The sequence below is a fragment of the Bos grunniens genome, chromosome 10 (assembly GCF_055505025.1).
Source record: "Bos grunniens cultivar Pamir isolate PY7600 chromosome 10, Bosgru_T2T1.0, whole genome shotgun sequence".
In the NCBI taxonomy this organism is placed as follows: Eukaryota; Metazoa; Chordata; class Mammalia; order Artiodactyla; family Bovidae; genus Bos; species Bos grunniens.
This window is the reverse complement of record NC_141174.1, coordinates 17985964-18000881: the sequence shown is the minus strand read 5'-3', so window position 1 is coordinate 18000881 and position 14918 is coordinate 17985964. Positions and strand designations below refer to the sequence as shown.

General features: G+C 37.7%; 1 protein-coding gene and 1 long non-coding RNA gene across 2 annotated transcripts in view; one reads left to right on the top strand and one right to left on the bottom strand.

Moving 5' to 3' along the window:
• BBOF1 (basal body orientation factor 1) overlaps nt 1-14918 on the top strand; it is a 43231-nt gene that overhangs the window by 13720 nt on the left and 14593 nt on the right. The window contains exons 3-8 of the mRNA XM_086319781.1: nt 386-451; nt 3376-3519; nt 9895-9975; nt 10690-10760; nt 11962-12106; nt 13161-13654. Of these exons, the coding sequence (XP_086175907.1) occupies nt 386-451; nt 3376-3519; nt 9895-9975; nt 10690-10760; nt 11962-12106; nt 13161-13654 (1001 nt within the window). The remainder of the gene's footprint in view (nt 1-385; nt 452-3375; nt 3520-9894; nt 9976-10689; nt 10761-11961; nt 12107-13160; nt 13655-14918) is intronic.
• On the bottom strand, nt 350-13334 carry LOC147364021 (uncharacterized). Its single transcript, XR_015134019.1, has 2 exons — nt 13205-13334; nt 350-1842 (listed from the first exon to the last, which is right to left on the bottom strand). It is a non-coding gene; the product is annotated as an uncharacterized LOC147364021 (long non-coding RNA).

Genomic DNA, 14918 nt, shown 5'->3' with positions numbered 1-14918 from the left:
ATTTAAAAAAATTTTTTAACCATACACGTTACCCAGGCAATTATGATGATAGCCGAATTTTGGAAACTGGCAATAGCAAGTTAACAGTATAAATAATGTCCTCTTCTCTCATCTTCCCACCTTACTCCACCTCTCCAACACTACTGGTTTATTTTATTCCATTCTCTTTTGTTCTATTGGCTGTGCCGTGCAGCGTGTGGGATCTTAGTTCCCTAACCAGGAATTGAACCCATGCTCCCTGCACTGGGAATATACAGTCTTAACCACTGGACTACCAGGGAAGTACTCCCTACTGGTTTTAATAGCACATGAAAACTGGGCTATGTAATTAAGTTAGGATACAGAGAAATTTCTTTACCTTCCTCTTTATTTTCATTTTCTACAGATTGAAAAACTGAAACAGCAATTGAATGAAACAAAGGAAAAAGCCCAAGAGGAGAAGGAAAAATTGGTATGTACACTGATGCCTCACTTATTGGTGGTCAGGTTTCTGGCAAGTTCAGATATTTAAGACATGAGAGTAAGTTAAGTCCTCTTGAGAACTCAGTGATCTTAAAGCTCATACATTTGATTGTACAGATGCTCAAAAATAACATGAAATTATGTTATTGTCGAAAATCATCTCGTAGTAGTTCTTGATCTTGAGTAGTTCTCTGATCTTGAGCTCTAGGGCTTTTCAGTGGACAGCGCTGGGAAACATATTTTTTGAAGATTAAAATATATCATGAGCTCATGCTAATACTTTAAATTCAGATGCAAGAGCACAGGATTTTTACTTAACCCTATATGTGTCTTCTTTCTCCCTCACCCAAAATCCTGGTTCTTAATGATACCAATGTAACTGTGTATTTTCTTCAAACCTCAATACATCAAAGGCACAGAATACTAATATCAATACTACTACCCACATAAACTGGTGGATACAGTTTAGGATTTGAGTTGGCGGGGGGAACTTTTCCCATTAGGATATATACCAATAGTGATCTATAGTCAAATTCAGTTCAGTTTAGTTCAGTTGCTCTGTCGTGTCCAACTCTTTGTGACCCCATGGACTGCAGCACACCAGGCCTCCCTGTCCATCACCAATTCCCAGAGTTTACTCAAACTCATGGCCATTGAGTCGGTGATGCCATCCAACCATCTCATCCTCTGTCGTCCCCTTCTCCTCCCACCTTCAATCTTTTCCAGCATCAGGATCTTTTCAAATCTTCACATCAGGTAGCCAGATATTGAAGTTTCAGCTTCAGCATCAGTCCTTCCAATGAATATTCAGGACTGATTTCCTTTAGGATGGACTGGTTGGATCTCCGTGCTGTCCAAGGGACTCTCAAAAGTCTTCTCCAATACCATAGTTCAAAAGCATCAATTCTTCTGCGCTCAGCTTTCTTTATAGTCCAACTGTCACATCCATACATGACTACTGGTAAAACCATAGCTTTGACTAGATGGACCTTTGTTGGTAAAATAATGTCTCTGCTTTTTAATAAGCTGTCTAGGTTGGTCATAACTTTTCTTCCAAGGAGCAAGCATCTTTTAATTTCATGGCTGCAGTCACCATCTGCAGTGATTTTGGAGCCCCCCAAAATAAAGTTTGTCACTGTTTCCACTGTTTCCCCATCTATTTGCCATGAAGTGATAGGACCAGATCCCATGATCTTAGTTTTCTGAATGTTGTTTTAAGCCAACTTTTTCACTCTTTCACTTTCATCAAGAGGCTCTTCAGTTCCTCTTTGCTTTCTGCCATAAGGGTGGTGTCATCTACGTATCTGAGGTTGATATTTCTCCTGGCAGTCTTGCTTCCAGCTTGTGCTTCATCCAGTCCAGAATTTCTCATGATGTACTCTGCATATAAATTTAATAAGCAAGGTAACAATATACAGCCTTGATGTACTGCTTTCCCGATTTGGAACCAGTCAGTTGTTCCATATCCAGTTCTAACTGTTGCTTCTGATCAAATTAACAAGGTCTAAAAACAATTTGAAATAATTCCTTTCTGTAAGGTTATGCCACCAACTCAGCAATACATTTTGCTTTTTTTAGGAGTTGCTTTAAGAAATTAATGTGAAATGATATAACTATATAATTATAATTATGTAAAATAGTCTTCCCTGGTGATTCCGTGGTAGAGAATCCACCTGCCAAGTAGGAGACACCAGTTTGATCCCTGGGTCAGGAAGATCCCCTGGAGAAGGGAATGGCAACCCACTCTAGTATTCTTGCCTGGTAAATTCCATGGTCAGAGGAGCCTGGTGGGTTACCATGAGGTCATAAAAGAGTTGGACATGACTGAGCAACTAAACAGCAGCAGCAATTATGTAAAATATTTATGTGTTTCCAAAGTAAAATCTATCAAACACAGTCTATTCTGAGAAATGTAACTCCTGTCCATGTCTCCATGGACAGAATATACCAGAGTATATAGTCAAAATGGGTTTATACATTGGGAATATATAATGGGACAATATACCAGAGTATATTGTCAAAATGGGTTTCTGTCAACATGATAGGTAAGAAATGATATTTTATTGTATTTCAATTTGCATTTCTCTTATTCTGAGCTAGATTGAGCATTTTTTTCATGTGTTTAAGTGTCTTTTGCACTTTGATAGCTCTTTTCATTTGTTAGTTGTGTTATTGGCCCTTTTTCTCCTCCATTTCCCTCCCCCCTTTTTTTTCTCTTTACTCTCTCTTCTTCCCTTTCTCCTCTTCCTTTTCTCCTCATCTCTCTTTTTCCTTTTCCTCTGTCTTCCCCCTTCCTTCCTCTTTCTCTCACCATCTTCTCTATTTATTTAAGAGATAGTGGCCCTCTCCTTGTCTCTTTGCTTACTGATTTTAATTTAGGATCAGGGATGTTATTTATCTCTCTTATAGATTAAAGATTTGTTTAGTCTTCTCATGAGGATTTCCCAGGTGGTGTTAGTGGTAAAGAACCCACCTGCCAATGGAGGAGACATAAGAGACGTGGGTTCGATCCCTGGGTTGCAGAGAGCCCCTGGAGAAGGGCATGGCAACCTACTCCAGTATTCTTGCCTGGAGAATTCCATGGACAGAGGAGCCTGGCGGGCTATAGTCTATAGGGTCACACAGAGTCAGACACAACTGAAGCGCCTGAGCAGGCATGCAATCTTCTCATACCTCTTTTAAATAATATCTACTTTTCTATACACAATCAGGTCATTTTAGAATTTTCTCCTTATTCAAGGTACTTGGTCTCTTTTAATAAAAATTAAAACTTTATGTGAAGGTAAAAAGGGAGCTTTTTCTTCAAAGAAGAAAGAAAAATGGCTTAAGGCTTCAAATGCAACAGGACTTTGTGTGACCTCTGTTCTTTTTCCTAAGTCATTTACCTTTTTTGTTGTTTTGTTGTTAATACAGGAACGAAAATTTACTATGCAAGTAAGTGAGCTGGAGGGACAGTTCCATCAAAAGGCCAAAGAAATTGGCATGATTCAGACAGAGCTCAAAACAATAAAACAATTCCAGAAGAGAAAAATCCAAGTGGAGAAAGAATTAGATGATGTAAGTTTCTTTCATTCTTTCTTTCTTTAAAAAGAAGACATTAGAATTAACTATTTATGTCTGCAAAGGCCTTCATAGACATTGACTCCTGTGAGATGGTAAAGGATTCCCTTTGACATTCTAGAGATTATCTGAGAAAAACAGGGAAGATATATCAGTGTAGGACTGAATGCAGAAAGTCTTAATAGACTTTTGTTTTTTTAAGCATTGATCTCTTTGTGAATTCACCAGATCTTAGGCAATACACCCTCTTGCATTTATCACCAGTTAAACCTTTGGAATTACTACGGCTGTAGAAAACAGTAGTGGCAAAGTAGCAAAGTCCTAAAAGAAAATATATATAGACTGATGAATGATAACTTCAGAAAATTTTAAGACACACTGGGTAGGGGTGGATGGAGTGAGGAAACCTGAGTACTTTCAGAAAGTTTCTCTGACATTGCATACTCTTTCTGTTCCCTCAGTTCAGAATATAGTTTTATTGCATTAATGACAATGCAATAAATGGCATAGATGAGGGCTGGACACAAGTAGCTGAAATCAGCTTTGAGGTTTGGGCAAGTTACCTTCTCTATACTTAGGTTTCCTCATCTGTAAAAATTGGGGGTGGTAAGAGTTACTGGCTCATAGCGTTGTTGTAAGGATTAAAGGAGTTCATATATGTAAAGTGAAGTCGGTCAGTCATGTCTGACTCTTTGCAACCCTATGGACTGTTCCTCCACCCATGGGATTTTCCAGGCAAGACTACTGGAGTGGGTTGCGTTTCCTTCTCCAGAGGATCTTCCCGACCCAGGGATCAAACCTAGGTCTCCCGCACTGCAGGCAGACTTTTTACTGTCTGAGCCACCAGTGCTTAAAATAGTATATGTCACATGGAATTAACAGTGGTGTGTAGCTCTTTGCAAAAAAAAAAAAAAATTCTTATTTGTAACATTTACTGATTTCCTTGGTTATAAATACTTATACTATGGCCAATTTCAACAAAGCCACAATGCGGCCAAAAAAAAAAAAAGAAAGAAAGAAACTGAACTCAGAGTGGTTACTTGTGCTGGAGGGGAGGGGAAGGAGAAATGGGGAGATGTTGGTCAAAGGGTACAAACTTTCAGTTATAAGATTGACAAGTTTTTAGGAATCTAAAGTATAATATATTGACCCTAACTAATAATACTGTATTATATACTTGAAACTTTCTAAGAGAGTAGATCTTAAGAATTCTCACCACAAAAAAAGTACTGGTAGTATTGTGACATGATGGAGGTGTTAACTAATGCTACAGTAGTATTCATTTTGCAATATAGTGTATCAAATTAGCAGATTGTACAGCTTAAATGTACATACTGTTTATATGTCAATTATATTTAAATTAAGCTATAAAAAAGAAAAAAATTAAAAAGATTAGCAAAAAAGTGATTTTTTGTGTGTTTCCATGTCTGCCTGCAATGCGGGAGACCTGGGTTTGATCCCTAGGCTGGGAAGATCCCCTGGAGAAAGGCATGGCAACCCACTCCAGTATTCTTGCCTGGAGAATCCCCATGGACAGAGGAGCCTGGCCGGCTATAGTCCATGGGGTCAAAAAGCGTCAGGCATGACTGAGCGAATAAGCACAGCACATGGTATTTTGTATTTCTTTTATACCACTTAGTCCAATCTATCTTGATATTATAGTTATCATTTGTCTTATCTCCCCTGCTAGATGGTAAATTTTTTGAGGCATGAACAGTATTGTGCTTTGTATTTATTGAAGTACAAGATACAGAGTAATGCTCAATAAATCTATGTTGAATACTAAGTGGGTCTTTCATTTAAAATGTAATTGAAGGAATACCAAGTTTTCTACTAACTAGATGGGAAGAATCCTTTCACAGTGTATATGTATATCAAATCATTGTGCTGTATACTTGAAATAGCATACATTTGTCAACAATGGGTTAGGAAGATCCCCTGGAGAAGAGAAAGGCTACCCACTCCAGTATTCTGGCCTGGAGAATTTCATGGACTGTATAGTCCACTCGCAAAGAGTCAGACACTACTGAGCAACTTTCATTCACTCACTCCTCGATAAAGCTGCAAAGTTTTCTAGAAAGAATATCTAGTTTTATAAAACCGAACCAAGTTAAGTTCCTTAACTTTTCAGGAACTCTCAAAATAGCCATCCTGAAGTGTAGGTATACATTCTGAATCAAAGTGAATGAAGAACTAGTTGTTCATATTCGATTGGGCCTTGGTGTGAATTTTTTTTTTTTTAAAAGAACAATGTTGCCACCTAGTGGAGAAATGGATTTTGGACCTTTCGAAAGAGGGTTGGTGGGCCAGGAAAACTTAAAATTCAAAAATAAAAGATCCTTGCTAATGTGAATCATAAGGTGGTTCTGTGGAATCCCAAATATGGAAGAATTAAGGCAGGTGTGGGGCTCACGACTCAAGGGAAGAAAATTATACTGTGCATATACGATTCAATATACAAATTTAAAAGAGGCTAATTAACTTTAGATTGCCAAATGTATTCAAAGCATAAATTTAAAGAAAAAGTAATTTCCATCTACCTGATTAACAAAAGGAGCATTAACCTTATTTCTTCATTTACATATTGTGAACATTTTTCAATGCTATTATGTATTTTTCTATAACACCTTTTGACTGGATGCATGGATTTCCATTGGGTAGATATACCATGATTTATCAATTGGTTCCTTGTTGGACATTTGGATTGTTTTTCTAATTTTTCACTATTATAAACCAAGGAACATCTGAATAACAAAGTATTTTTCTATATTTTTAATTGGTTTTTAGGATAACTTCTTGGAAGTTACAGTGAAATTTATAGATTAAATTACAACATGAATTTTAAGGTTTTTGATATGCATTGCCTAATCATCTTTCAAAAGATTTCTTTATTAATTTATAGATTTTGGGGGAGTCCAATGGCAAATGAAAGGTTTACTGCACCCTACCCTACTTAGACAGTAGACTTCTCCACACATTTATATATTGACAGTAATTCTGAAAGTCTTTCACAGTATGAGGCCTTTTATAAATGTATAAAAAATACAAGAAGAAAGAAGAATATCTGAAAGATCATATGATATGGATCAAATGGAGATTTAATACTGTTACGACAGAGATCACAGTAAGGAAAATTGTTAAATATAAGGAAGGACAATATTAGAAACAATAATAATGATTCTGTGAAAACCCACAAGACCTCCTAGAACTAACACCAAAAAAAGATGTCCTTTTCCTCCTAGGGAACTGGAATGCAAAAGTAGGAAGTCAAGAGATTCCCAGAGTAACAGGCAAGTTTGGCCTTGGAGTACAAAATGAAGTAGGGCAAAGGCTAACAGAGTTTTGCCAAGAGAACACACTGGTCATAGCAAACACCCTCTTCCAACAACACAAGAGACGACTCTACACATGGACATCACCAGATGGTTAATACTGAAATCTGATTGATTACATTCTTTGTAGCTGAAGATGGAGAAGCTCTGTACAGTCAGGAAAAACAAGACCTGGAGCTGACTGTGGCTCAGATCATCAGCTCTTTATTGAAAAATTCAGACTCAAATTGAAGAAAGTAGGGAAAACCACTAGGCCATTCAGGTATGACCTAAATCAAATCCCTTATGATTATATAGGAGGTGATGAATAGATTAAAGGGACCAGATCTGATAGACATAGAGTGCCTGAAGAACTATGGACAGAGGTTTGTAACATTATACAGGAGGTGGTGACCAAAACCATCCCCAAAAAGAAATGCAAGAAGGTAAGGTGTTTGTCTGAGGAGGCCTTACAAATAGCTGAGATAAGAGAAGTGAAAGACAAAGGAGAAAGGGAAAAATATACCCAACTGAATGCAGAGTTCCAGAGAATAGCAAGGAGAGATTAAAATAAGCTGTCTTAAGTGAACAATGCAAAGAAATAGAGGAAAACAATAGAATGGAAAGACTAGAGGTCTCTAAGAAAATTGGAGGTATCAAGGGAACATTTTATTCAAAGATAGGCATAGTAAAGGACAAAAACAGCAAGGACCTAACAGAAGCAGAAGAGATTAAGAAGAGGTGGCAAGAATACACAGAACTATACAAAAAAGCTCTTAATGACCTAGATAACCATTATGGTAGGACACTGACCTAGAACCAAACATCCTGGAGTGTGAAGTCAAGTGGGCCTTAAGAAGCATCACTAAAAACAAAGCTAGTAGAGGTGATGAAATTCCAGCTGAGTTACTGTCACCCTGCTTTTTTAACTTATATGCAGAGTATTTCATATGAAATGCTGGGCTGGATGACTCACAAGCTGGAATCAAGATTTCCGGGACAAATATCAATAACCTCAGATATGCAGATGATACCACTTTAATAGCAGAAAGTGAGGAGGAACTAAAGAGCCTCTTGATGAAGGCGAAAGAGGAGAATAAAAATGCTGGCTTAAAACTCTACATTCAAAAAACGAAGATCATGGCACCCAGTCCCATCACTTCATGGCAAATAGATGAGGAAAAAGTGGAAACAGTGTCAGATTTCATTTCTTGGGCTCCAGAATCACTGTGGACGGTGACTGCAGCCACAAAATTAACAGATGCTTGTTCCTTGGAAGAAAAGCTGTGACAAACACAGACAATATATTAAAAAGCAGAGACGTCACTTTGCCGACAAAGGTCTGTTTAGTCAAAGCTTTGGTTTTTCCAGTGGTCATGTACAGATGTGAGAGTTGGACCATAAAGAAGGCTGAGTGCAGAAGAACTGATGCTTTCAAACTGTGGTACTGGAGAAGACTCTTGAGAGTCCCTTGGACAGCAAGGAGATCAAACCAGTCAATCCTAAAAGAAATCAACCCTGAATATTCATTGGAAGGACTGATGCTGAAGCTTAAGCTCCAATACTTTGGTCACCTGATGCAAAGAGTGTACCAGTTGGAAGAGATTCAGATGCTGGGAAAGACTGAGGGCAAGAGCAGAAGAGGGCGACAGAGGATGAGATGGATATGGATAGTATCACTGTCTCAATGGACATGAGTTTGAGCAAGCTATGGGAGATGGTGAAGGACAGTGAAGCTGCAGTTCATGGGGTCGCAAAGAGTCAAACACAACTTAGTGATGAACAACAACAACAACAACTAACCTCTGTATTAAATGATTATTACTATTCTAAGTATTTTATGTGTATTATTTGTTATTTAATCCTTGCCATGTCTCTATGAGATAGCTTCTATTATTATCTTTCTACCCTGGAGACCTGAGACTTAGAGAAGATAATGATTTGCTAGAACAGCTGGTGAGAGAGGTAACAGTTGAACCTTGGGTCTGTCTGATGGAAAGTCCTTCTCTATTGCTTTTTTTTGTGGCATGAATGTTAGATTGAGCATACCTATTTCATCTGATTAGTTCTTACCAATAAATATAGCCTTCAGAATCAGGGTTATTTAGCTCACTTTTTTTTTCTTTTGCCTAGAAGAATTTTCTGTTCTTTTTAGTCTATGTAGTTTTAGAGGATAGAAGGATCCATCTATGAGAATCATAGGGAGATACTTTTTATATTTATACTAGAAAGAATTTTCTAAAAATGAGAACTCTTAAAGGGCAGCCTAGGAAATTAACGTGATTTGAATTATTGGTACTTCTGTCTCTAGATATTTTTCTCATAGTAAAGATTCCTGTTAAGTGGGAGATTTGTATAGTCTGACTCCTAAGATTCCTTCCAACTCTGAAAATTATGATTCTGTGAGTTCGTGTGTTTAAAATGAAGATATTTGGTGGGGATGAGTATTATAATAACTTATTTGAATGTTCTGAGAACTGTTATTCTTGAAAAGCTTTTTAGAAACTCAGTACTAATCTTGTAAGTGAAAGTGTAAGTCACCTAGTCGTGTCCGACTCTTTGCAACCCCATGGACTATACAGTCCATGGAATTCTCTAGGCCTGAATACCGGAGTGGGTATAGCCTTTTCCTTCTCCAGGGGATCTTCCCAATATATAAATATTTATGAGAAATATGGTACTCGGAGGGAGGGCATGAGGTTTTTCTGTGTGTTAAGATTAAGAGGTAATGTGTGACAGAGAATGTTTCTTGATTGAGAATGTTCCAGGGATATGCCCCAATCTGGGGCTTCCCAGGTGGCTCAGTGGTAAAGAAGATACCTGCCAATGCAGGAGATGCAGAAGTGGGTTCAATCCCTGGGTTGGGAAGATCCCTTGGAGAAGGAAATGGCAACCCCCTCCAGTATTCTGGCCTGGAGAATCCTGTGGACAGTGGAGCCTGGTGGGCTACAGTCCAAGTGGTCTCATAGTCAGACGCGACTGAGCAGCAGCCACAGCATACCCCAATCCACCCCATTTCCTACTGACCAGTCTTTGTTTTTTTTGGTTATTTTAATTTTAGCTAAAGGAGGATTTAAGGAACACAGAGCGGAAACATCAGGAGACACTTAGAAGACTGGAAGGCAAGTTTTTTGAAGAAAAGGTACAACATATTTGCATTAATTAGTAAATATTGTGTGTACTAGAACAAAATAAGTGTATTTATATGTATTCTGAGGCATAACTTTTCATTTGGGCATTTTATTATAAGAAGATTATCTACCGCAGATTATCTCAGCCTTAGTTAGACATTCTTGAAATCTTCAAGAGGGGCTGTCATCTGAGCAAGGCTTCAGGACACAGTGCCCCTCACCCCAGCTTGGTGTCCCCTGGTGGAACTAAGGCTGCAGGTGCCACTTTCCGTGGGGAGGTGGGCTTGGAGAGGTTCCTGTGGCTCATGTGAAGGCCTCCCTTGGTCACGTTAACTAAGGATGTTAATAAAAGGGGCTCAGAAGTATTCTTTAGCATCACAAGTTTCCACATTTCTCTGTGCATCTAGAGTTAATTCTCCACATTATGAGAAGTGCTTTGGAACACTTCTCCTCTATAGAATCTTCTGAGTCCCCATGGTTTTTCTTTAATTCTTTTCATTCTTTAATTTTTCATCCTTAGGAAAGAATTAAATAGATTTTTTCACAAATTGCTGGGCATGTAGGGAAGTGAGGGTGAGGCAAATAAGTACTCGTGTCAGGTTTATATAAAAGGATTTGCTTTAAAAAGTGGCTCTCAGTTTCTGGTTTGTGTACTGAATAACCTGGGAGTGGGATAGAAGCATAATCTAGATATAACTGTATTAAAAGAGCCTATTTTCTTTTAGCATAGACTAGAAAAAGAGGCTGAAAAGAAGATAATAATGCTGGCAGACAGAGCCCACCATGAAGCTGTTGTGTAAGAGACCACTGCCTCCTTTTTCTTTCTAGTAGCCTCTCTCACCTCTTTGCTAGTCTTTTTTGTTCTTATTATGTTTTCTACCCTCTTCTCTCCAGGTTTGCTTCCTTCATATTTTCTAGTTTACTTTCCTTCTCTCTGTGTCTCCACCCTTTTCCTCCCATCCTCTTTGTAGCAGCAGAGTGTGGGGGAGAAAACTTGGGCTTTGAAGTTACACTTTAGTTCTCAACATGTATACTAATTGACTGTAGGAAGATTTCTTAAATTTTTTGAAATTTAATTTCATCTAAAAATGGTATTAATAATGCCAACTGTGCATGGTTATCATGAGGTATATTAGTGGATATTAATAGTTATATATAATATATTATAATATAATAGTGGATATTAATAATTAGTGGATAGGTATATTAGTTATATAAGTAACTGTGTTGTGTTAATGCATAAACTAGGTCTCAATGTGTTAATGTGTTCAGTCGCTCAGTTGTGTCCGATTCTTTACAACCCCATGAACTATAGCCAGCCAGGCTCCTCTTTCCAAGGAATTTTCCAGGCACAACTACTGGAGTGGGTTGCCATTTCCTACTCCAGGGGATCTTCCTGACCCAGGGATCAAACCTGAGTCTCTTGTGTCTCCTGCATTGGCAGGCAGATTCTTTGCCACTGTGCCACCTGGGAAGCCCCCCAGGTTTCAATGGTTTATTTCTAATCTAATGTGGGTCTGACAGCTGTACTCCAGGGGTGGTTCAGGAACCTGGGCTGCTTCCATTTTGTTCTTTATGTCCAGTCACATGGACAAAGAGAGAGTATGGGAAACACATACCTGCCCTTAACTGCCTTGGACTGGAAGTAACATATCACTCTTTACTTTTCCATTGGTGAGAACTTAGTTTTAAGATCCCCACCCAAAAAAAAAAAAAAAAAAGATCCCCACCCAAGTATAGAGTACCCACCATAAGCTAAATAAGTGTTGGTCATTATTATTTATTATTATTATTTTTTGTTGCCCACGTGCCTTACAGGATCTTAGTTCCCTGACCAGGGAGTGAACCTGGGCCATGGCAGTGAAAGCTCTGAGTTCTAATCACTGAACCGCTAGGGAATTCCCAATGATCATTACTATTAATGTTAGCGGATAAAGTAGTCACTGATCTACTTTGGTAATATTTAAAACTTAGGTCTGTGTTTTGGGGTCTTTTAGGCAATTGAACAATGCTGGAAGAAGTGTTTTTAAAGAGAATATTTATCTCCAGAAAGCTCTCGCATACCATCTGAAGGAAGCTGATGCTCTACAAAAAAACTCCCAGAAGTTGCAAGAGACTCAGACTTTCCTTTCACAGCAAAAGGTTCCCATTCTCATTTAAACTTTCTTGTTTGTTTTCAACTTGTTTGTTTGGTGAATAGTGAGAACTGAGTATAGTAATGATATATAAGGACAATAGGGCCATTTTTCTTCTGTCTGGTTGATGTATTTTTCTTACCTGAGAAGTTAATTACTGAATAATTTATAAGAAACTTTAGATTTGGCTTTATAAAGAATATCTCTGAAACATAAATGTAACTCCTGTGCTCTAATACATTTGTATTCATTTTATGTTGCTTAGAGTTGGTCCCTGAATCACTTAGGAATAGGTTCTCAGCTGTGACTACAGTGGTTTCCCCATGTAAGGGTGTATTCTCTCCCTAAAGGAAGTCTGGAGGTAAGCAGTCCAGAGCTGGAATGCCACAAAGTTAGCAGACACTTGGGTTCCTTAACTTTGTTCTGCAGCACATGGCTTATCTCCACAGAGTCACCCCATGGCCCCCAACAGCTGCTGGAGCTCTCACAACAGGAAGGGAGAAGAGCAAGAAGGAAGACAGTATGCTCCTCCCTTCAGAGGTCTTCCTGAAAGTGCTATATACATTTCTACTTGCAGCGAAATGTTTCATCAGAGCTTAGTCACATGGCTTTGCTGAACTACTAGGGAAACTGGGAGTTTTCATCTGCGCTTAGTGCTTTTCTGAATAAAATTAGGGCTTTATTATGAAGTATGAAATGGAAAATGGACACTGGGACAGGCAACTAGCAGATTGCCACAGTTGGCAGTATGTAGTTGTTAAATTACTATAGTAATTTTACTGTATAGTCTTATTGGGATATTCTTTTGATAATATAAAATACTGAAGCTTTCATAATTTTAGAAGAAGGAAAATGCCTTGATTAGTAAAATTTGTGGTCTTTGTTAAGTCCAGAAAAGGACTCTTGATGTTTCTTACTCTTTATGCACAGAAGAGCAAAAATATCACCATTGCAACCTGGCCTCAAACTCAAACCTCTTAAAGTAATGGAAATTAGTGAGTAAATTTTACATCTGAAATTAATTAAAAAAAACTCACACCTCCCTCATCTTTCTGTTTTAGGAGATCAATGATCTATTGGTTAAAGAAAAGATAATGCAACTTACCCAGCAGAAATTACAAATCCAAACTCTTCAGAAGAAGGTAGTAAGCCTGGAGAATGCTCTGGTTTGCATGACCAAAGAGTTTGAGACTGAAGTTTTAAAACTGCAGCAACAGGCAATGGTAGAGAACCAAGCAGGTCAGGTTGAAATTTTCAAGCTGCAGCAACTTCTTCAGATGAAGGACAAGGAAATGAATCGAATAAAGAAGCTGGCCAAGAACATACTAGATGAGAGAACAGAAGTGGAAAGATTCTTTTTAGATGCTCTACACCAAGTAAAGAAACAGATCCTATTTAGCAGAAAGCATTATAAACAGGTAGCACAAACTGCTTTCAATCTTAAAATGAGAGAGGCGTGTGTAGGAAGAATGGAATATCCCAAAATCCGAACGTTTGATGGCAGAGAACATAGCACCAATAGCGTGAATCAGGATCTTATGGAGGCTGATAAATGGTACTAATGATGCTTTAATATTTTGTCTTTTGTACTTCTTTTTTTTTTTTTTTGCTCTTTAGAGAAATAAAAATCCTGACAAGTTCAGTTTGACAGTATCTAAGTATTAAATAGATTACTCAGTAAGTTACTTGAGAAGAGAAACTGTCTTACTCATCTTTGTAACCCCATGCTTAGCATAATGTGTGGGGTCTTCTTAGTAGATTGTCTCTCTGTTTTGTATGACAGAGACTTGTCAGAGGGATTGTTTGTTCCATTTTGAATGTCACTGTAATATCTTTTAACACGTTCCTTTCTTCCATTTCCTGTAAATTTGTTTCAAAGGTTTGATTAGATTCAGGTTAAACATTTTTGATAAACATACTTTCACAAATATTTTGTAATATTCCCCTTACTATTCTGAGATGAAATTCATAGGTAATAATATCTAACCAAACCTCTAATTTAAAAAATCAACATAACTCTGTCATAACCGAAAGTCCCTACAAGTGTCTAAAGTACACTGAAGAGATCTGCTGCCACCGTGATGAAGGCAGACAGTTGCAGACTATATACCCCTGGAGAAGGAAATGGCAACCCGTTCTAGTATTCTTGCCTGGAGAATTCCATGGACAGAGGAGCTTGGCGGGCTATAGTCCATAGGGCCACAAAGAGTTGGACATGACTGAGTGACTAACACGCACAGGCTATATACAATAATTAATTATTTCCTGTTAGCATGAATATCTGTTTGAATACTTTCACCCTATAAACCATGGATTATAGTACATTTTAAATATTACTCTGAAAAAATTGTTTTATATCCCTATGCAATTAGATTCTTCAAGGGCCTTAAGAAATTTTAAAAAATCCCTACTACCATGCACTTAGTATCTTATTAAGAGGGGCTTCCAAATGTATTTTCTGTTTTAAATTATTTTTTAATGGGCTAGTATGAAAGTTCTTTTAAATTATATAGCTGTTGGGAAGGTTGAACATGGCCAGTTACTCTTCTTCAAAAATGTCCATACTATAATTTTTTTATCTTCTTGCCATATTTGGAAGTCTATTAATAACACTATTACTCTATTATAATAATAGACTTATTATAATAACTACTACCAGAGGTTCACTGTAATTTTTTCTATTTTTTTAAATATATCAAGCAAGTTGAGTCCCCACCATATATAAGGCAGTTTCTTTTCATTTTTTAAATCTACTGTATATTAAGTGGTATATAAGTTTTCAGAGGAAGGTACATAAAATGACTCTCCACATTATTATT